General features: G+C 38.2%; 1 protein-coding gene across 7 annotated transcripts in view; it reads right to left on the bottom strand.

Moving 5' to 3' along the window:
* The window catches only part of Art1 (arginine methyltransferase 1), a 34676-nt gene that overhangs the window by 5986 nt on the left and 4144 nt on the right, over nucleotides 1-24546 (bottom strand). For 5 of the 7 annotated variants that reach the window (XM_053784381.2, XM_053784376.2, XM_053784382.2 and 2 more), the window contains exons 2-7: nucleotides 16316-16447; nucleotides 14923-15000; nucleotides 14139-14280; nucleotides 11480-11679; nucleotides 10270-10389; nucleotides 1983-2076 (exon numbers count right to left, since the gene is read on the bottom strand). In XM_053784381.2, coding sequence (XP_053640356.1) covers nucleotides 1983-2076; nucleotides 10270-10389; nucleotides 11480-11679; nucleotides 14139-14280; nucleotides 14923-15000; nucleotides 16316-16423 — 742 coding nt within the window. In that variant the 5' untranslated portion in view covers nucleotides 16424-16447. The remainder of the gene's footprint in view (nucleotides 1-1982; nucleotides 2077-10269; nucleotides 10390-11479; nucleotides 11680-14138; nucleotides 14281-14922; nucleotides 15001-16315; nucleotides 16448-24546) is intronic. The other 2 variants (XM_070093729.1, XM_053784377.2) reach the window with 1 other exon arrangement.

Raw genomic sequence — 24546 nt, 5'->3', positions numbered from 1 at the left:
TGGAGAATCTTCCTTTAGGTAATAACACCAGGTCTGGGAGCACTTTATGCAACTGCAATTTTGCTAACTTTGAGGCCTATTTTATGCCAATTCTTTACTTCTTTCAATGTACCAGCTGTATCCCACTGAGGTGGGTTGGCCCAAAAGAAGAAACTAAAGTTTCTCCTTTTAAATTTAGTAATACATACAGGAGAAGGGGTTACTAGCCCCTTGCTCCCGGCATTTTAGTCGCCTCTTAATACACGCATGGCTTACAGAGGAAGAATTCTGTTCCACTTCCCCATGGAGATAAGAGGAAATAAACAAGAACAAGAATTAGAAAGAAAATAGAAGAAAACCCAGAGGGGTGTGTATATATATGCTTGTACACGTATGTGTAGTGTGACCTAAGTGTAAGTAGCAAGACGTACCTGTAATCTTGCATATTTATGAGAGACAAAAGACACCAGCAATCCTACCATCATGTAAAACAATTACAGGCTTTCGTTTTACACTCACTTGGCAGGACGGTAGTACCTCCCTGGATGGCTGCTGTCTACCAATCTACTACCTTTACAATTCTTTACTATTGACAATAATAATACACTATTCAACTATCAGAATTATCCTATAAGTGCCAGTTGGAAATTTAGCCAATTTTACACAATTCAACATATTCCATTATAACAAACACTAGGCATTCTGGTCACTAAAGTAACCTTTCCTCTGCCCAGGCCTCTCCTATGTAACACTTGCCCTGCATTTTCAATCTAACACTCATATGTGCACAAAATCAAAGTTCCCCCTTTACTCGACTAATAAACCATGACCAAGATTGCTTGGCCATAGCTTATGCCATGCAAATAACTGAAGCAGACATAATAAAAACCCATATAACATACTGGGGGGTAAGGGGGGAAATGCCTAAACTCTTCCTCAGGAAATCTGTCAAAAATAGCTTATTTCTGCAACTTTGACTCCAATTTCAGACCACTTCCTGTTTGAAACTGACTAGTATGTCTTCTTATACATTAACTGACACCAAGAAACATCCACTAAAGCTACAAAAACCACATACTTCAATGCTGCTATTTTAAGCCAAATATGAATTCAGCCAGAGGTTAGATGTTCCCATCATGTACTGCATGGGGCAGGAATTTTTTTTTTTTATACTGCTCACACCCACCACACAGACCAATTCTCTCATGTCTAGGCCAAAATTTACCACTCTCAGCATATCTGAAGGGGCTATAATTAAGACGCAGATCTACAAGAGTGCCACTGGTCTCGATAACAAGAGACATACGAGAGACAGTGAAAGGGTTAAATGGCTTCCAATACTCACGAAATCATAATGACACGATTGCAAACAAACCATGCCACGGGCGGGGATAGAACCCGCAATCAGTCTCAAAACTCCAGATCGGCGCGTTAGCCACTGGGCCAGCTAGCCACAATAAGATTCATCCAACTAGGTACATTTCTATGCCATAGGAAGGTTAGCATAGGCACCATTGTGACCACAAATGCAAGTTTTTACAGACTAATCTCCACCTAGCGTGGCTGTGACGAACTCTAGCTCAAGTCACGTTGATGGCTTTGAGGGGACTTGAGGTAGAGTTCATCATGGCCATGCTAGCTGGAGATTCATCTGTAAAAACTTGCATTTGTGGTCACAATGGTGCCTATGCTAACCTTCCTATGGCATAGAAATGTACCTAGTTGGATGAATCTTATTGTGGCTAGCTGGCCCAGTGGCTAACGCGACGGTCTGGAGTTTTTGAGACTCTGATTGCAGGTTCTATCCCTGCCTGTGGTATGGTTTTTCTGTGACTTCCATTCTCCAGACATCCTAATTCTAAAAATAAGTAAAATAGATCACAATGTTACACAACAAGCCCAAGAAAATGCTGAATTACACTGAACCTTCTGATAAAATACTTATGCTCAAACATTTCTCTTGAAATACAATTGATGAATGCCCTTGTTAGAACTACTTAACTCTACCTGAAGGTGGAATGGGGTACTGAAGGCCAGATCTTCTTTCTTCACAGTATATAGGTCAACTTCTTTCACAAGACAAGAATTAGTCACCACCTGTATTAATGGAAATGCATGTAATTTACATCAATATATCACAGCAGAGTATCTCTCTTTTTCAAACCAATGCATGCAATAGTCAACTGTTTTATAAAAAGGCCTTAATTATATAACTCTCACCTTTTATATTGTAAAAAAAAATATCCTGAATTGATATTCAGAAGTGATTCGCTTTTTAATTTTATTTTATTATTAATACATCGGCCGTTTCCCACCAAGGTAGGGTGGCCCGAAAAAGAAAAACTTTCACCATCATGTAAAGTATGGTACAGTAACAAATTCAGAATATGCTCTCAAAACACAATTTTTAATTCTGCATACCTCTCCTCACTTACTCGTTTACTGATGACTGACTTACAACGGGCTCTGACCAGTATACATACCTAAATACTGTAATACAGGTCTCCCTCAACATTCACGAGGGTTAGGGGATCAAGAACCTCGCGAATGTTGAAAAATCGCTAATGTTTGGTGCCCCAATATATTGTAGGGAAATATAATACAATACTGCTTCCTTAACTTGTCGAACCATGAACAATCATAAAATACATGAAAACGTCGTAAATTGTACTAAATACATACGTTATGCCTTAATAACATGTATGTTATTAAATACCACTGCCTCCACCACTGCGAGTCCCTACTACCCTCCCTCTGACCCCCCCACAACTGGCAGCCAGCCCTCCCACCACTGTGTAATGAGTGTTTTGTTTGTTCATTATTTGCTATTAAACTACAGTATAAATAATGTCAAATCATTTATGCATAATGGAATGGCTATTCGGACAGGTATTGGAAGGTGACATCATGTGTTTACTCTTGAACACAGCAAAGAATCAAACATTTGTGCTACTGCTAATAATAATAATAATAATAATAATAATAATAATAATAATAATATACATGTAATAACGTGGGGAGTTTTGAATCAAGTGTGAGAGTAATGGTGGTTGGGGATTTCAATGCTAAAGTGGGTAAAAATGTTATGGAGGGAGTAGTAGGTAAATTTGGGGTGCCAGGGGTAAATGTAAATGGGGAGCCTTTAATTGAGCTATGTGTAGAAAGAAATTTGGTAATAAGTAATACATATTTTATGAAAAAGAGGATAAATAAATATACAAGGTATCATGTAGCACGTAATGAAAGTAGTTTGTTAGATTATGTATTGGTGGATAAAAGGTTGATGGGTAGGCTCCAGGATGTACATGTTTATAGAGGGGCAACTGATATATCAGATCATTATTTAGTTGTAGCTACAGTTAGAGTAAGAGGTAGATGGGAAAAGAGGAAGGTGGCAACAACAAGTAAGAGGGAGGTGAAAGTGTATAAACTAAGGGAGGAAGAAGTTCAGGCGAGATATAAGCGACTATTGGCAGAAAGGTGGGCTAGTGCAAAGATGAGTAGTGGGGGGGTTGAAGAGGGTTGGAATAGTTTTAAAAATGCAGTATAGAATGTGGGGCAGAAGTTTGTGGTTATAGGAGGGTGGGGGCAGGAGGGAAGAGGAGTGATTGGTGGAATGATGAAGTAAAGGGTGTGATAAAAGAGAAAAAGGTAGCTTATGAGAGGTTTTTACAAAGCAGAAGTGTTATAAGAAGAGCAGAGTATATGGAGAGTAAAAGAAAGGTGAAGAGAGTGGTGAGAGAGTGCAAAAGGAGAGCAGATGATAGAGTGGGAGAGGCACTGTCAAGAAATTTTAATGAAAATAAGAGAAAATTTTGGAGTTAAACAAGTTAAGAAAGCCTAGGGAAAGTATGGATTTGTCAGTTAAAAACAGAGTAGGGGAGTTAGTAGATGGGGAGAGGGAGGTATTAGGTAGATGGCGAGAATATTTTGAGGAACTTTTAAATGTTGAGGAAGAAAGGGAGGCGGTAATTTCATGCACTGGCCAGGGAGGTATACCATCTTTTAGGAGTGAAGAAGAGCAGAATGCAAGTGTGGGGGGAGGTACGTGAGGCATTACGTAGAATGAAAGGGGGTAAAGCAGCTGGAACAGATGGGATCATGACAGAAATGTTAAAAGCAGGGGGGGATATAGTGTTGGAATGGTTGGTACTTTTGTTTAATAAATGTATGAAAGAGGGGAAGGTACCTGGGGATTGGCAGAGAGCATGTATAGTCCCTTTATATAAAGGGAAAGGGGACAAAAGAGATTGTAAAAATTATAGAGGAATAAGTTTACTGAGTATACCAGGAAAAGTATACGGTAGGGTTATAATTGAAAGAATTAGAGGTAAGACAGAATGTAGGATTGCGGATGAGCAGGGAGGCTTCAGAGTGGGTAGGGGATGTGTAGATCAAGTGTTTACATTTAAGCATATATGTGAACAGTATTTAGATAAAGGTAGGGAAGTTTTTATTGCATTTATGGATTTAGAGAAGGCATATGATAGAGTGGATAGAGGAGCAATGTGGCAGATTTTGCAAGTATATGGAATAGGTGGTAAGTTACTAAATGCTGTAAAGAGCTTTTACGAGGATAGTGAGGCTCAGGTTAGGGTTTGTAGAAGAGAGGGAGATTACTTCCCGGTAAAAGTAGGTCTTAGACAGGGATGTGTAATGTCACCATGGTTGTTTAATATATTTATGGATGGGGTTGTAAAAGAAGTAAATGCTAGGGTGTTCGGGAGAGGGGTGGGATTAAATTATGGGGAATCAAATTCAAAATGGGAATTGACACAGTTACTTTTTGCTGATGATACTGTGCTTATGGGAGATTCTAAAGAAAAATTGCAAAGGTTAGTGGATGAGTTTGAGAATGTGTGTAAAGGTAGAAAGTTGAAAGTGAACATAGAAAAGAGTAAGGTGATGAGGGTATCAAATGATTTAGGCCGGACTTGAGTCCTGGAGATGGGAAGTACAGTGCCTGCACTCTGAAGGAGGGGTGTTAATGTTGCAGTTTAAAAACTGTAGTGTAAAGCACCCTTCTGGCAAGACAGTGATGGAGTGAATGATGGTGAAAGTTTTTCTTTTTCGGGCCACCCTGCCTTGGTAGGAATCGGCCAGTGTGATAATAAAAAAAAATAAAAAAAAAAAAAAATTGGATATCAAATTGGGGAGGAGTAGTATGGAAGAAGTGAATGTTTTCAGATACTTGGGAGTTGACGTGTCGGCGGATGGATTTATGAAGGATGAGGTTAATCATAGAATTGATGAGGGAAAAAAGGTGAGTGGTGCGTTGAGGTATATGTGGAGTCAAAAAAACGTTATCTATGGAGGCAAAGAAGGGAATGTATGAAAGTATAGTAGTACCAACAGTCTTATATGGATGTGAAGCTTGGGTGGTAAATGCAGCAGCGAGGAGATGGTTGGAGGCAGTGGAGATGTCCTGTCTAAGGGCAATGCGTGGTGTAAATATTATGCAGAAAATTCGGAGTGTGGAAATTAGGAGAAGGTGTGGAGTTAATAAAAGTATTAGTCAGAGGGCAGAAGAGGGGTTGTTGAGGTGGTTTGGTCATTTAGAGAGAATGGATCAAAGTAGAATGACATGGAAAGCATATAAATCTATAGGGGAAGAAAGGAGGGGTAGGGGTCGTCCTCGAAAGGGTTGGAAAGAGGGGGTAAAGGAGGTTTTGTGGGCGAGGGGCTTGGACTTCCAGCAAGCATGCGTGAGCGTGTTAGATAGGAGTGAATGGAGACGAATGATACTTGGGACCTGACGATCTGTTGGAGTGTGAGCAGGGTAATATTTAGTGAAGGGATTCAGGGAAACCGGTTATTTCCATATAGTCGGACTTGAGTCCTGGAAATGGGAAGTACAATGCCTGCACTTTAAAGGAGGGGTTTGGGATATTGGCAGTTTGGAGGGATATGTTGTGTATCTTTATATGTGTATGCTTCTAGACTGTTGTATTCTGAGCACCTCTGCAAAAACAATGATAATGTGCGAGTGTGGTGAAAGTGTTGAATGATGATGAAAGTATTTTCTTTTTGGGGATTTTCTTTCTTTTTTGGGTCACCCTGCCTCGGTGGGAGACGGCCGACTTGTTGAAAAAAAAAAAAATAATAATAATAATAATATACATGTAATAATAATAATAATAATAATAATAATAATAATAATAATAATAATAAATACAATAGAACTGAAGAAGGAAATTGTACAAAAATACGAGGGTTGAAGCAGTGGTGAAGGACGTGGTTGACGCATCGTCAGTGTGGCTTTGTTTATGCTGGAGTGAGTATTAGTCTCCGTGCTCTTCCAAACATTTCACAATAATTCATTGTATTTGGTGCTTGTAGATTGAGTGTGACTGGAGTGGTAGGCAGTGGTAGAGGCAGTGATAGAGGCAGTGGGTGAGGCAGTGGGTGAGGCAGTGGTATTTACTAACATATATGTTATAAATAATAATAGTACATGTTAATATTAATAACATTAATAATAATAATAATAGTTATTCATAATGTACTATTATTATTTATAACATATATGTTAGTAAATATCACTGCCTCAACCACTCCAGTCCCACTCAATCTACAAGCACCAAATACAATGAATTATTTTGAAATGTTTGGAAGAGCACGGAGACTAATACTCACTCCAGCATAAACAAAGCCACACTGACGATGCGTCAACCACTTCCTCCACCACTGCTTCAACCCTTGTATTTTTGTACAATTTCCTTCTTCAATTCTATCGTATTTATTATTATTATATTAATATTATTATTATTATTATTAGCAGTAGCAGAAATGTTTGATTCTTTGCTGTGTTCAAGAGTAAACACATGATGTCACCTTCCAATACCTGTCTGAATAGCCATTCTAATATGCAGTCATGGATGGGTTTACATTATTTATACTGTAGTTTAATAGCAAATAATAAACAAAACACTCACCACACAGTGGTGGGAGGGCTGGCTGCCAGTTGCAGGGGTCGGAGGGAGGGTAGTAAGGACTCGTGGCGGTAAACTTAAATATGATTTGGCAGCTGGGAATTTGGCGGATGGGAATTCGCGAATGTGTGAAGCCCGTGAAAGTTGAAAACGCGAATGTTGAGGGAGACCTGTATATATCTGAGCTGATTTCCTCTATTCTGTTTATTACAATATATAGTACATTATTGTATACACTTAAAAATATACCAAAAAATGTTACAAATGGTGCAAAGGTGGCATTAAAATAAAATGAAAGATGGTTGACACAAACCCACTACCATTACAGTGTGCTCCTTGCTTTGCAATGAATTCATTTACAGACTTGGTCTTAGGAATGGAACTCTGTTCTTAATTGAGGAGAGGCTGTACAGTGGAACCTAGAGTTTCGGCTGCCCCAAGTTTCAGCTGTTTCGAGTTTTGGTCCCTTTTTCCGGCTAAATTTTGCTGACTTTTGAACAGTACCTCGAGTTTCAGCCGCCGTACCACACCTGTCCGCGTGTCAGTCTGGCTTTGTTTCTGCTCGAGTTAACATTACCCTGCGCTTTCATCCAATCATTTCACAAAAATCTATTGTTTTTTGTGCTTGTTGATTGAGTGCGACTGCTACAAAATTAACTATAGGCCCAAAAAAACTTCCTAGTGCCACCCCTTTGGTAAAGAAAGTGAGAAACACGATAGAATTGAAGAAAGAAATTGTCGAAAAATACGAAAGTGGCATGCATGTGCTCCAGCTTGCCAGGATGTATGGCAAAAACAAATCTTTGCCATTCTGGCAAAGAAAAAAGAAATCAAGGAAGCTGATGTTGTGCAAGGGGTAGATGTGCTAACAAAAAGTAGATCAGACAAGCAAAGATGTTGAGAAGTTGTTGGTGTGGATCAATGATAAACAATTAGTGGGGGATAGCGTTTCAGAGATGATCATTTGTGAAAAGGTGAGGCAGTTACACACAGATCTTGCAAATAAAATGCCTGGAATGAGTGCTGCTTTTAGTGAATTTAAGGCCAGCTGAGGCTGGTTCTATAACTTCAAGAAGTGTAGTGGCATGCACAGTGTTGTAAGGCATGGCGAAGCTGCAAGTTCAGACAAACGTGCGGCTGAAAAATTCGTGCATGAATTCAAGGAGTATATAAAGGCTGGAGGATTTGTGACAAAACAGGCCTCTTTTGGAAGAAAATGCCAAAGAGGACCTATATCATGTAGGAAGAAAAGGCACTGCCAGGAAACAAGCCTACGAAGGATAGGCTAACTTTTGTTCTGTGCTAACACTAGTGGAGATTTGAAAGAGAAGCCTTGACTGGTGTATCACTGAAAATCCCAGTGTTCAAGAAAAACAATGTCGTCAACAGTAGATTGTGTGTGATGTGGAGGGCTAACAATAAGGCATGGGTCACAAGGCAAATTTTCACTGACTGCGCCCATGAAGTGTTTGGCCCGAGTGTGAAGAAATACCTCCAGAAAAATAAATTGCCACTAAAGTGCCTCCTGGTACTGGACAATGCTCCTGCTCATCCTCCAAACTTGGTAGATCAATTGTCTATGGACTTCAGTTTTATAACAGTGAAGTTCTTGCCTCCTAACACCACTCCTCTTATCCAGCCCATGGACCAGAAGGTCATTTCAAACTTCAAAAAACTCTACACAAAAGCAGTGTTTTGAAGGGGCTTTGAAGTGACCTCGGGCACTGAACTGACCCTAAGTGTGTTCTGGAGGAATCACTTCAATATCTATAACTGCATAAGCCTTATAAGTAAGGCTTGGCAGGGAGTGGCTTCCAGGACTTTGAACTCTGCTTGGAGAAAATTGTGGCCAGATTGCATCTAAGAGAAGAATTTTGAAGGGTTTGAGGCTGACCCTGTTGACCCTACGCCTGTTGTGGAATCTATTGTGTCTTTGGGGATGTCCATGGGGTTGGAGGTGAGTGGCCAGGATGTGGAAGAGTTGGAGGACCACAGGGAAGACTAACCACTGAAGAGCTGCAAGACCTTCATCTGGAACAGCAACAGACCACAGCTGAGGAACTTGCTTCAGAGGAGGAGGGAGGAGGGAAGGAGGTGCCTTCTTCAGAAATTAAGGAGATTTGTGCAATGTGGAGTAGGGTGCAAGCTTTTGGCGAGAAGTATCACCTTGAGCAAGCTGAAAAAAGCCATACCTGCAACATGTTCAGTGACAAAAGCATGTCCCATTTCAGACAAATGCTAGAGACGCCAGAAACAGACCTCTCTGGACAGTTTTTTTGTGCGACAGGGGTCCAGTGACTGAAGTTGGTCCTAGTGCCATTAAAAACAAAGAAGGGAAGTAACCCCAGATAGGGACTTGATACCTGAGGTCCTTATGGAGGGGGATTCCCCTTCCAAACAATACTAAGTCCTCCCTCTCTCCTCCCAGTCTTCATATGCCAACAAGAATCTTCAATAAAGGTATGTATATGTGGTTTTAAATGTTTATTTATCTATTTCATTAGTCATTCAAGTACTATACATATGTATTTAGAATTGTTTTGTTTGTAAAGCTGTAGTTATTCTTTAAAAAACTTTTTTTTTAAATATTTTTGGGTGTCTAGAACAGATTAATTGGAGTTACATTATTTCTTGTGGGAAATATTGCTTTGACTTTCAAACAATCCGAGTTTCAGCCGAGTTTCTGGAACAGATTACAGCTGAAACTCTAGGTGCCTCTGTACGTCAAAATCAGTAAATATATATCAAAATGAAATAAAATAATTGTATACCTGCTTAACTCTACATCACCCAAAGGATATCTTTTTTTTTTTTTAACATGCTGGCCATCTCTCACCAAGGCAGGGTGATCTGAAAAAGAAACACTTTCACCATCATTCACACTATCACTGTCTTACCAGAGGCGTACAGATACGACAGTTCAGATGTCCCTTAAAACAGCAAATGTCCTCACATTTATATGCATTATTGGAAGGAGTAACAGTCATCCTAGGAAAGGTTAGAGGGATGGGGTAAAATTTGGAACGCTAGGGGCTTGAATATCCAATAGGCTTGTGTCAGCATGTTAGACAGGAGTGGAGGCAAGTGATTTTAATGATATAAAATGTTGAAGTGTGAGCAAGGTAACATTTATGAAATGATTCAGGAAAATCAGTTAGCCAAACTTAAATTCTGGAAAAGTGAGTTGTCTGGAGGGTCATCTGAACCATGATGATAGTGTCCTTCTGGCAAGATAGTGACTGAATACTGACACTGAAGGCATTTTCTTCTTTGTCAGGTTACTTCATCTTGAAGAGAGCCGAGTGTTAAAAAAAAAATTATTAGGTCACTCAACAAAAGCACTTGAAGACAACTGTACCTGTTTTGCTTCTACCACATCAACTAGAGGTTCTGTCATGGCCACCTCCCTGATGCAAGACATATCAAAGCCATAAACACTATCCCACCAGTTGATCTTGTCATCCTTGTATTGACGATCCTGCACAAAAATACCAACATACTGTATAAACTTTTACATCAAATTTAAAACTGAATATTCATGTAATAGTTGCAATAAAATCATTGTATCTATGGAAACTTCAGACCTAATAACTGTGACATTATGACACCTAATAAATAGAATGTATTTGGAAATCTACCATCAACAAACTTGTGTGTTGTATATGCTTTAACTATGCTTCTGAGCACTAAACAAGGCAAGAAGTAGATAGCTCTCAAACCAATTTTCAGTAAGTTCTGCACTGCAAAACTCTAGAAATTCTTTCTTTCAACAAACTGGTCGTATCCCACTGAAGTAGGGTTGCCCAAAAAGAAAAACAAAAGTTTCTCTTTTTTAATTAAGTAACGTATACAGGAAAAGGGGGTTACTAGACCCTTGCTCCCGACGTGTTAGTTACCTCTTACGACATGCATGGCTTACGGATGAAGAATTCTACTCCACTTCCCAGCAAATAATTATAAATTATAATTATTTAGGGGTTAAAACACATACAAGCAAAATGCCTTTTGTCATGTCACTTATTTACACATATAGAATAGGTCCTTAACTTACGATGTTCCACACTTATGACACTGGCACCCTGGAACCAATTAATGATCTACAAATACTCATGAGCAGTTATGATACTTGCAGACATACTAACAAATCCATAAACATTTTCATTTATTCATGTGTGGAAAGTTCATATTAGGAACATAATGGGGAAAAAAAAAACGTAGATTAAGAAATTATGATTTTGTTACTCGTTTTTTTTCAACATTGTACAGTATATGTTTTTGATACTTTACTAACTCCTTTTCTTGCATTTCCCATAGTCTTCTGACATTCTATATTTTAATTCTATTCCAGAAGGATTCTGGGCCACACTGCTTTCATAGCAAATATATACAAAACATGAAGTGTGACCATTGTGCTAAAAATATTTAATAGAAAATATATATGACTGTACTGTATTTACAAGCATACTAAATGATGATGGGTATTACTGTGCCAGATATACACACTATACAAAAAAAAAAGCATATTCTGTACAATACAGTGTATTTTTAATGGAAGTTACGTGGCTCACCTCAATACCCGCAACAAACAACGTAGCACGGTCAGGGAAGAGCATGCCATCTGAAGCCATCCACTTGTCCCTGGCATACAGCACCGTTTCCAACATTGATTCATAGAAGAGGCAGTAACCCATCCACTCACTTATAATAATGTCAACCTTGTCCACAGGCAGTGTCACCTCTTCAACCTTCCCATGAATGATCTCAACAACTGAAATGATTGGAGTAAACACTAATTATTTTGCAATCTCGCATACAAAAGCTGAAACGTGAAGCAAAGTTTATTACAGATATTATTTATTGGTATTCATGGTTTACAGAAGCTCAGAACCTCCATGAACACAAGTCCTGCAAATATAGAGCAAACTGAAGAATTGAGACATTTATGCAACACATGGGAATCTTTATTGAAGAAACGTTTTGCCACACAGTGGCTTCATCAGTCCAATACAAAGTATAAATGGGTTAGGAGAGTAGAAGTTTGAGGTAATCAGTCCCTCAACCTGGAATCGATGTGTTCAGTCCATTGGACTGATGAAGCCACTGTGTGGCAAAGCGTTTCTTCAATAAAGATTCCCATGTGTTGCATAAGTGTCTCAATCCTTCAACTTGTCGGTTTTCAAAACCATTCATCAGATCTGTCAGACACTGCAACATCATGGGGTCTTGGTACAAAGACTTCAACGCTTGCCCAACCTTTGGACGACGACCTACTTACACTAGTGGCAGGTCCCACTGTGATCCCGCCTCCTCCTGCTTCAACTCATCTCACCGCAGTATATAAGCCACCTCTCTGGCCCTATGCTGCACTTCCTACAAGAGTGATGGACTGAACACATCGATTCCAGGTTGAGGGACTGATTACCTCATACTTCTACTCTCCTAACCCATTTATACTTTGTATTGGACTGATGAAGCCACTGTGTGGCAAAACGTTTCTTCAATAAAGATTCCCATGTGTTGCATAAGTGTCTCAATTCTTCAACTTGTCGGTTTTCAAAACCATTCATCACATAGAGCAAACTGCACAGCAATTCCCCCCCCCCCTCCAAATCACTTAACATAAGAACATAAGAAAGGAGGAACACTGCAGGCCTGTTGGCCCATACTAGGCAGGTCCTTTACAATTCATCCCACTAACAAAACATTTGCCCAACCCAATTTTCAATGCCACCCAAGAAATAAGCTCTGATGTGAAAGTCCCACTCAAATCCAACCCCTCCCACTCATGTACTTATCCAACTTAAATTTGAAACTACCCAAAGTCCCAGCCTCAATAACCCAACTAGGTAGACTGTTCCACTCATCAACTACCCTATTTCCAAACCAATACTTTCCTATGTCCTTTCTAAATCTAAATTTATCTAATTTAAATCCATTACTGCGGGTTCTCTCTTGGAGAGACATCAAGACCTTATTAATATCCCCTTTATTAATACCTATCTTCCACTTATACACTTCTATCAGGTCTCCCCTCATTCTTCGTCTAACAAGTGAATGTAACTTAAGAATCTTCAATCTTTCTTCATAAGGAAGATTTCTAATGCTATGTATTAATTTAGTCATCCTACGCTGAATGTTTTCTAACGAATTTATGTCCATTCTGTAATATGGAGACCAGAACTGAGCTGCATAATCTAGGTGAGGCCTTACTAATGATGTATACAAGGACAACTTAATGACCACCTTTTGTCTCACTTGGACAATGGCAGTTACAATCTTAAAAAAAAAAAAAAAGAAAAAAAAAAAAAAAAAAAAAAAAAAAAAAAAAAAAAAAAAAAAAAAAAAAACTGGTTCTTGATAAATTTTTAACCTAGATATAAACCCCCTCCCACAGAGTAAACCCCTTTATATAGCACTTGAAATAATGGGCAAAATCCACAAGGTAGTGCCTGCACTTTGGAGGGGAAGAGGGGATTTTACAGTCCAAGAGTAATCTGCTTAGGTCAATACACTTCTGAAAAAACAATGACTGAATGAATGGTTGTACATGCATTTTCCTCTTTGGATCACCCCTTGCCATGGTTGGAGACAGTAAAGTTAAAAAAAAAAAAAAAATTGTGAATTCTAAGAGTACTACAATTTTACTCATCCCCTCTCATTACACTTTTAAAATAATAAAGGAAAGTGTTTCAGCAAGATATTTTTTTTTTTTTCAAAATCTCTGGCTCAACTGAGGGCAGCTTAAGGGTTAAATGCACAAACTATCACTGTCTTGCCAGAGGCAGGCAGACAAGATAGCTCAGATATCCCTCAAAACCTTCCTTTAGAATCTAGACACTGTGCTCCCCACATCTAGGACTCAAGTCTGGCTAACCTGTTTCCCCTTTGCAAACAAAACCTCCCTTACCAGTACTTATGTAATCATCTTACTTTCACATTTATGGACTAATGGTACCTGCTGATGACTGCAGTCTAGTCATTAACCCTAGAGATGTGTTTACAAAATTGCATTAATCTGTTAAACCCAGGTACATAGTACCTGCCGAGGACTAATATTAAAATATAATCGTTCTACTCAGAATTAACTGTTGATTGAGAAACACAAAGTAACAATCATTGAAGCGAATGTGAGGCTTATCAAAACTATTTCACAACTCACACTCATGAGCATACTGACAGCACTGTCACTTGCTCATGCAAAATATGTGACTTGAGGCTGTCGCTTACCTTTATCTAAATTGTTAGCAGCTACAATTTTTTTGGCATGTTCTACAATGTTTGACATTTCAATTCCTATCACTCTGGCTGCACCAGCTTTGGCAGCAAACATGGATAGGATACCAGTACCACACCCTACATCCAGTACAGTCTGCAAAACCAAACACCAAATATTGTAGTACAGTAATTAGTCTTAAACATAATTATTGCAAAGCAACATATATGCACAGTATATGGATGCTCCTTGCTCTACAGTGGATCAACTTCACAATGTTGCAACAGCAATGCTGTACATTACTGTACATTTATTGACAGGATAAACCTGTAATCATTTACTTACTTTTCAATACTGGTATTTAGATGCAATAATTATTTATTTACTTATTCAATGACAGTTATTTACTTATCATATATTCAACTTATATCATCATATCATAATTATCTGACTTATATTTTCAATGTACAATAGGTTCATCAGAATGTAACCCCATCATAAGTCGAGGAGCATCTGTACTTATTGCATTTTCAGTCACAAAAATATGCAACTTTACATTAAACACATTAATTTAAGGAACATCTGTTGAAAAAACCAGTGTACATTATCACACTTACAATACTGCTATCCTAATTACAGAGGCCATATATGACAAGATGATTTATGCACAATATTTTTTCCTTTCAGGGACTGGGGGTAATCACATCTTGTGCAACAAAAAATTCTTGTAATCTTAATTAAAATCTTCCTTAACCGCAGTTAGAAATTATCAAGTAGTGTAAGTGGAATATATCTCACCTTTCCTTTAAAAAGGTGTCTGTTATGATACATTGCATTGCGGTAAGTCAGGGTACGCACTTCATCTTTCAGCATTTCCTGTATAAGAGAAATGTTGCAAATACAGAGAGAAATATACACAGTTAAAACCAAGTGTAAAGAACAGGAAAAATCATATCTAAATGATAAAGATAACATAGCAGCTGTATATAAATCAATAAATTTCATAATGAATACTAACATTATGTCTAGTAACTTAATACTTATTTAGCAAGAAAGTATAGCATTATATAGTATCCCACAATCACTCTTAATCATTTTATATTATTCAAAGCCTCAAAAAGCCATTAACTCATTAGTAATCTAAATAAGCAAGAATTCACATATAAAAATACTAAATGAGCATTTATTACTTACTAACACTGCACTAATCTTAATTATTTAATGTGACAAAATTTAATGAATAAACATGACTTTCAATAAGAATGTTTAAAAATACTTAATAAACACTTAAGTATTTTACTGTATACCTAACATAATACTATACACTATACTATATTACAGAAAAACATTCACAATAAAGGCACTAGGCATACAATTTATCTAGTAGACGACTATTTTTAATTGTTATATCAAGGACCTTTACATCGAGGGTTTGTTGTATAGATGGTGGTCGACTGTACTACACTCGTCATCTAGTCTTGCCTGAAACACCCTGACACTATATACACTATGGGCTAAGCAAGTGTACATAAACATACACTACATAGTACCACAAACTGATATGGTCCCATTTGTAGCACCTCTCTCACCAAAATAATTCTTTAATAGGAAACCCAAATGTTATAGATCCACAGTAGGTGGTGGTGGTACTGAAGCAGATGTAGGAGTACAGTATGTAGATTGTATTATTAAGAGCTGTTTGACAGAAAGAGGATAATTTTTTTTTATCCTGGACAGCAAAAATATTTGTAGATGAATGGTTCAGAGAACCGACATGTTGATAAATTAGACACATGTGCAACTCTTGGGTATCTTTATTGAGGAAACGTTTCGCCACACAGTGGCTTCATCAGTCCAAACGTAGGAGAAACTTGAAGAACAGGAGGAGAATGAGGTAATCAGTCCCTCAACCTTGAGTCAATGTGTTCAGTCCTTCAATCTTGAATAGAATGGAATTCTATTCAAGATTGATGGACTGAACACATCGACTCAAGGTTGAGGCACTGATTACCTCATTCTCCTCCTGTTCTTCAAGTTTCTCCTACGTTTGGACTGATGAAGCCACTGTGTGGCGAAACGTTTCCTCAATAAAGATACCCAAGAGTTGCACATGTGTCTAATTTATCAGCAAAAATATTAATTAAAAAGGCCTTATATTCTGCGCTTGTGTGCTACAACCTACTATTCTTACCTCATGGATGCCAAAATGAGCATACGAATCGAAGTAATAATCCTTTGAAGTCATTTCATCAACTGGCATCCTCTCCACCCTTTTCTCCTTTTCGCATTTGTTCTCCATTTTGATTATGTCTCCTGCTACAATCTGTGGAGTTAACTTCTTTGTTTAGTGAAAACACCTCAATGGAAATTATGTATTTGTGCAGTAGATATATTCCAAATTCCTTCATAATGATCATGAGGCAATGTAACTTCATAATGGCCTCAAATTTATTCAAATTATAATTCATGATGTCTTAAGAATACAAAATTTGAAAATGTATATAAACTTAATTAATCTACTTACCCTAACTTTGGAGTGCATGTAACCACAACGGTTTTTTCTTAAGTCTTATTAAAAAACTATCAAATGGGGTCACACACACAAACAAGAATTACCATAAGCTAAATGTAAATTAAATACTCATTACCACCTTCAGTTGACCCACCCCACTCAATATGTATGGGCCCATAACATACAGTACATGATCTTTATCTTATCACTGAACTAAAAAAAAAAAAAGAGGAGAAATTAAAAAAAAAAATGGAGATATACAAAACTTGAGAGAAAAGGGAGACAAGTAATAAATTGGCAAATTTTTACCTACACTGCCTAAAACTGGCCTAATCTTCCTTAGGGTTAGATGCACGAGTGTTTGAAGTCAGTTAAAAGAGGCATTCTAAACTGACAGACTGGCGCACACACTGCCAAATAATGCAAACCTTCCTTTAAAAGATATCCACCAGCTTTGCATGTCTGAAAGCAAGCTGAAAAGACATTCTCAAGATATACAAAAACCATTATCAATTTGGCCCTACAAAATTGACAGATACTGAAAGGAGTGGAAGAATTTTGAATTTATAGCACAGACTTACAATATGTCATCAGAAACAGGAAAACCACTAGACAGCTGGATAACTGTAAATGTGGTCCCGGTATACAAACGACAAAAGACAGGAGGCAATGAATTACAAGCCAGTATCACTGACATAAATTCACTGAATTAATTTTACACAAAAAGTAAAAGCACCAACATTTTAGCACATTACTGATGGAATAAGGGTATAACAGCCCTAAATATTTTCACATCCAGAACTAATTATAGGTTCAGCATGCCATGGTTAGATGGCCGCTTCACAGATTTCCTGTTAAATTGTTCCAGTGAATTTGGCTGGAATTAAAATCTCCCATTAAAACTACATTTTTGGCCAATTTCTTGTTAAAATACAGAGATTAATTATTCAACATCCAAACATTACCCGAGTCATTTGATCTAGCAAAACGTGTAATCTGACAATCATCATAAACTAGTACCTCCGTGTATCTGTTTGTCATTAAAAGGTCTGAAAGTGTTTTAATGCATTAGCAAGTTATCTATTATAATTTTTATTTTTTTTTTTTTTTTTTTTTTTTGCATTTGTCAGTGCAACATTCCATGTCTGAAATAGGGCATTAAAAATAAACTGAATAACTTGAGAATTATCAGCTGTTTAATTTGTTTATTAATGTGGAAAATAACATCAGACTTCTGCTGATTTTTAATGAAAATCAGATAACATAAGAGAAACATATATCAATTTTTGTTTTATGAGCTGGGTTTACAGTGAAATTAACACTTTCAGGGTCCAGAGGCCAAATTTCAAAGTGCACACCAGAGTCCAAGAATTTAAAAAAAAAAAAACTTATGAAATGGCAGAGAATCTTTTTCTGAAGGTAATAAAACAAAAAGTACGAAATTTGATGGAAAATTGACGAAATTATGGTCTCGCGAATATTGATGTGTCAGCGATATTTACGAATCGGCAATTCTGCCGACTTTGACTCCCATTTTAGACCAATTACATTATTCCAGTCAACCAAATTCTTAGCTATTTCACTAGTATTACAGTGGACCCCCGGTTAACGATTTTAATCCGTGCAAGAGGGGTAATTGTTATGCGAAATAATCGTTATGTGAATGAATTTTCCCCATAAGAAATAATGGAAATAAAATTAATCCGTGCAAGACACCCAAAAGTATGAAAAAAAAATTTTTTTACCACATGAAATGTTAATTTTAATACACACAAACTGAAAAAGGCATGCACACTTACATGACACTTACTTTTATTGAAGATCTGGTGATGATTGATGGGATGGGAGGAGGGGAGAGCATTATCTTCTTACTGTTTAGAAGGGGAATCCCCTTCCATTAGGACTTGAGGTAGCAAGTCCTTTTCCGGGGTTACTTCCCTTCTTCTTTTAATGCCACTAGGACCAGCTTGAGAGTCACTGGACCTCTGTCGCACAACAAATCTGTCCATAGAGCTCTGTACCTCCCGTTCCTTTACGATTTGTCTAAAATGGGCCACAACATTGTCATTGAAATAGTCACCAGCACGGCTTGCAACAGCTGTGTCAGGGTGATTTTCATCCATAAAGGTTTGCAGTTCAACCCACTGTGCACACATTTCCTTAATCTTTGAAGTAGGCACAATGGATTCCACAACTGGCATAGGCTTCTCAGGGTTAGCCCCAAACCCTTCAAAATCTTTCTTAATTTCCATACTAATTCTCACCCTTTTTACCACAGGGTTGGCACTAGAAGCTTTCTTGGGGCCCATGGTCACTTATTTTCCAGAAACACCACCGAAAACACTGTAATAATACGAAATATTCCGAGTGTATGCTTGGATGTTAGCGCGGAGGCTGCCTGGTAAACAATGGCACGGGCGGCACATGTGAGGCTGGGTGAGGGCGCACATTGGACGCGTCTCGGACGAAAATCGGTGAGCGGGTTTTTAATCGGTATGCGCGGCAAAAATTTTGCGATTAAAGTAAGCGGTATGCGAAATAATCGCTATGTGATGCCATCGTTATGCGGGGGTCCACTGTACTTCTATTCTATCGACTGAGCACAAGAAATCGTCAATTCAACTGTTTCAACTACAAAATAAAGTGATTGGAAATTGGTAATTTGGCCAATTTAACACAAAGTTCAAAATATTCCAATTTCAAAATAGGGTCCAGAATAAATAATGTAGGTATTCCTGGCACTAAACTAACATTTCCTCTGTTCATTAGTTGTGTTTTGAGGCTTTACAAATGAATTCCATTTTGATTTTTTATTCACAAATTTTTATTCAAACCAAAAAATAGAAGATTTACTGTTATGCAATATTGTAATATATAATTGTATAAATATCATCACTACATTTGCGAATGTATATTAGACCCACCAGCTGGTGTGTATTAGACATATGAGGTCGTTTGTTTACTCTTGAACATCGGCAAAAATTTAACATTTCCGCTACTTTGAGTTCAGTTTCAAGCCATTTCCTGAGTTAAAACCAATCAAAATCATCTCTATTTCTGTAATATGTCTTCCATTCTATCAAACGAGACCAAGAAATCGCAAATACAACTATAAAAAACATACGAAAAACTCTGCAAAGTCACTGTTTTAACCGAAAATCATGGTCTCAGTTTTTATCTCATTATACACTGTGTGCTGCAGGATTTGTTTTATGTGGTGCATACATACCACATAGATGTATTCTCTCATATCTAGGCCCAAGTTTACCACTCACAGCTTATCAGAGCTGAGCTGAGCTCATGGCGTAGATCTACGGTTTGGACCCTGAACGTAAAGCCGTAGATCTACGGCACGGACCCTGAAAGGGTTACTATTTTACCATATGTTCGGTATGCATGTAAACCATTTCATTCAAAGGACACTGCTTTATGCAAGGTTTACAATGAACATGTACTGAACACTTTAGGAAATGCATTGCTCCTAATTTTGTTGGTCTGCTCCATTTGTTACCAGTGATCATGGATTACAGATAAGCAACCTCTACAGTTGTGATCCTAGTGATACTGCTCTGTCATTTCTGAAATAGTGCCTTTTTTCTGCCCACAGGGCTCTTCTTGGACCAGCTCTGTTTAGTGTATGTTAATGGCTGAGCCTTACTGTTGGTTTCCCATGGGGTTGATTATCATTTCTATGCTGACAATACACAGGTTAACAGCCAGGCATTGAACGTGGAATATGCAAAATTGTTTTAGTTCTCTTATGTTTAATGTTTAGACTTGAATGACAAATAGAAATTTGAGACTAAATGAGGTTAAGAGGACTGGACTGTAAACTTTGGTCCCACTGACTGTGGTAGTCAGTTTGCAGTCTGTGCAATCAGTTAAAAATTTAAGTGTGTACCTGGATTTTTCAGTTATCTATTGTTAAAATCTTAGAATTTTCATATTTGTAATCTCTATGCAGTCACTAAGTATCTTGATACAAAGAGTTTCTTGGTCCTTATCCACATGTTTGTTTCCTCACTAACTGATTTTTTGCAATTATTTGTTTGTGGGTTTGCCTAATTACTGGCTAAAGACTTCAGTCTGTAATGAATCATGCTCTTAAACTGGTACAGTATTTTGCTCCCACCTGGAGCTGTTAGTTATAATAGTATTCCAGCCTAGAGAGAACAAGTGACAACCTTTTAACTGCATCCAACATACTAGTACACAATGTTGTCTGTGTCTAACGTGCTAGTACGTATGCACAATTTTTTGTATCCACAAATCTGCAACATGCCCATATTTTTCACCGCAGCACAATTTTTTGGGTCTCCTTTCATCTGTTCATACAACTGAAAAAATCTAAGGCAAGGAGGGTCCACACAATGTATCTTGGTTAACTACTCAGGTGGTGACTATCCAAAGTATACTAGTAAGCCTAACTAGCAAAAGTAATACACATACATATGCATCTTTATTTCTACATGTACAAGGCACGCAGGCCAAGCTGACATCAATGACATTACTATATAGAAAGTCACTTGTTATGCAGAGCATTTCAGGCAAATTAGGTCAGTTTTGTCCCAGGATGCGACCCACACCAGTCAACTAACACCCAGTTACCCATTTTACACTGATGGGTGAACATGAACAGGTATCTTGAGGAAACACATCCAAAGGTTTTCCAGCCATACTGGGGATTCAATGTCCGGACCCCAGTATGTGAGCCGAGTGTGCTAGCAATCGAGCTACACCTTTAAACACATATATCATTATAAGAAACAAGTGTTAAACATTAATCCTTAAACTGTCCAAACGTAGATCTACGTTGGCACGCGTAGAGCTCCGAACGTAGATGTATGCTTTTTTTTTACATAAGAATGTGAAACTGAACGTAGATCTACATTTGGAGCGCTACGCGTGCGAACGTAGATCTATGTTTGGACAGTTTAAGGGTTAAAAGCAATTAAAAACAAAAACAATCTTTTCTTTATACCAATAAATTTAAAAATGTAAGATAAGATTTTGTTTGGATTTTTAACCCTGGAGGGTCAGCCACCCAGAATAACCCAAGAAAGTCAGCATATCATGGACTGTTTATTTCCACTAGGGTCCTTTGATCATGTCCCCTAGGATGCAACCCCACACCAGTTGACTAACACCCAGGTACCTACTTGCTTGCTAGGTGAACGGGGACAGCAGGTGTACAGAAACACCCCCAAGGTTTCCACCTGACCGGGGACTGAACCACAGACACTCTGCGAGGCACTTTTACACCACTGTTGTCCATAAGTGATAATTTTCTCCACCAAATTCAACACACCATAAAATTTTAAGTTCTTATCAGACTTCACTCAGTTTAGTCTTATGATTCAGAAAAATGAATTATGAAACTAAGAAAAAATATATTTTTATTTTTCAAAACCTTCCCAGACAAGATTTTTTTTCCCAGGGTATCCCACATTTAAAGTGTTAAAGAGGATCATCACTGGCTTGGCATCCCTTGTTTTAAAAGTTCTCATTATCCATCCTATCATTTTCCTCACAGATGTGATAATAGCACCATTGTGACCCTTAAAGACAAGACCTTTCACCCCTCCAATCCTCCCAGATCCATCACATTAGTTTTTAGTTCTACTGTGTGGTTAGAATTTGTCATATACAGTGGACCCCCGCATAGCGAACGCCTTGCATAGCGAACAATCCGCATAGCGAACGCTTTGTTCGCCAAAATTTTGCCCCGCATAGTGGACAAAAACCCGCTCAGCGACCTTCGTCCGAGACGCGTCCAATGTGCGGCCTCAGCCAGCCTCACATGTGCCGCCCGTCCCATTGTTTACCAGCCAGCCTCCGCGGTAACATTCAAGCATACACTCGGAATATTTCGTATTATTACAGTGTTTTCGGTGCTGTTTCTGGAAAATAAGTGACCATGGGCCCCAAGAAAGCTTCTAGTGCCAACCCTGTGGTAAAAAGGGTGAGAATTAGTATGGAAATTAAGAAAGATTTTGAAGGGTTTGGGGCTAACCCTGAGAAGCCTATGCCAGTTGTGGAATCCATTGTGCCTACTTCAAAAATTAAGGAAATGTGTGCACAGTGGGTTGAACTGCAAACCTTTATGGATGAAAATCACCCTGACACAGCTGTTGCAAGCCGTGCTGGTGACTATTTCAATGACAATGTTATGGCCCATTTTAGACAAATCGTAAAGGAACGGGAGGTACAGAGCTCTATGGACAGATTTGTTGTGCGACAGAGGTCCAGTGACTCTGAAGCTGGTCCTAGTGGCATTAAAAGAAGAAGGGAAGTAACCCCGGAAAAGGACTTGCTACCTCAAGTCCTAATGGAAGGGGATTCCCCTTCTAAACACTAACACTCTCTCTCCCCTCCTCCCATCCCATCAATCATCACCAGATCTTCAATAAAAGTAAGTGTCATGTAATTGTGCATGCCTTTTTCAGTTTGTGTGTACTAAAATTAACATTTTTTTGTGGTAAAAAAAATTTTTTTTCATACTTTTGGGTGTCTTGCACGGATTAATTTTATTTCCATTATTTCTTATGGGGAAAATTAATTCGCATAGCGAACATTTCGCATAACGACCAGCCCTCTTGCACGGATTAAGTTCGCTATGCGGGGGTCCACTGTACAGCGATCCCCCCCCCCGAGATACGAGATTTCGCCAATACAAGCATCCTTCCTTAGTACCTAACATCAACATAAAAGCACCTTGTTTTGTCAACTGAACAATCACTTAAGAGTCTAAGTGTTAAAATTTTTTATTTATTTATTAACTTGGCATTTGTATCGTATTTGTGTTCTTCCTTCCAAATGATTTGTAACAAAAAATATTGACATTTGGTTGATAAGGGTAGAAAAACTGTATGCTACTGTATGCTGCCATCACTTTTCTGCTAAACAAGTTTTCAAGCTGCAAGCCATCTTGCAGGACACTTTAATCTCGTATCTCGTGGGATTGGTGTACAGCCTCTCCACTTAACGACCACATCGTTAAACGAATTTGTCGCTAAGTGAGGAGCATACTATAATGGTAGTGGGTGTGTGTCAACCATCTTTAATATTGTTTTACTGTCACCTTTGCACCACTTATAACATTTCTGGTATATTTTTAAATGTTTATACAGTAGTGTACTGTATATTGAAATAAACAGAATAGAGGAAATAAGCTCTAATATAAATTATTTAGGTAAAAATATTGGTCAGAGAGCCCGTCGTAAGTCCGAGGTGTTGGTAAACAGGAGAGATTGTACTCAGTTCTAATTATTTCAAGTTTTCCATAACAGAGTAACTGAAATTCATCATCATTGAACATCACATTGCTTTTCAAAGCCCATTTGAAAAGCTCGTTTATATCCGTTTGGAGATTTACCATGTCCTCAATGACATTCATGCAGATTCTAGCATTGTCTGCAAAAGACAAGGTACTATGGTTTATGTATCTGTCTACATGCAATGTGAAGATGAGGAAAAGGATGGGGGTGAGTACTATACCTTGAGGAACAAGTTTTTCACTGTGGCAGCCTCGGACTTAACTCTCTCTACCGTTACTTCTTGTGTTCTATTGGTTAAAAAGTTAAAGATCCATTTGCCCACCTTTCCAGTTATTCCTCTAGCATACATTTTTTGCGCTATTGCACCATGGTCACTCTTGTCAGACTTTTGCAAAGTTTGCATATACATGTACATCTGCATACTGTTTATCTTCCAGTGTATCCAAGATTACATCACAGTGGTCCAGTAATTGCAAGAGGCTGTACAAGTGGCAGACATGTACCATATGATTTTTAGCTGTGTGCATATTGCTCCATTTTTCCTTCCTTTCACTGCGTCATCTCATCTCTAGCTATTTATCATGTCTTCCAAGCAAGATGCAGGTGATGCTTGTGCAGCAAGGAAGAAGATTA

This window comes from Cherax quadricarinatus, chromosome 43 (assembly GCF_038502225.1).
Source record: "Cherax quadricarinatus isolate ZL_2023a chromosome 43, ASM3850222v1, whole genome shotgun sequence".
NCBI classification, from domain to species: Eukaryota; Metazoa; Arthropoda; class Malacostraca; order Decapoda; family Parastacidae; genus Cherax; species Cherax quadricarinatus.
The sequence above is the reverse complement of the archived record's forward strand: the minus strand, read 5'-3'. Positions and strand labels throughout refer to the sequence as shown.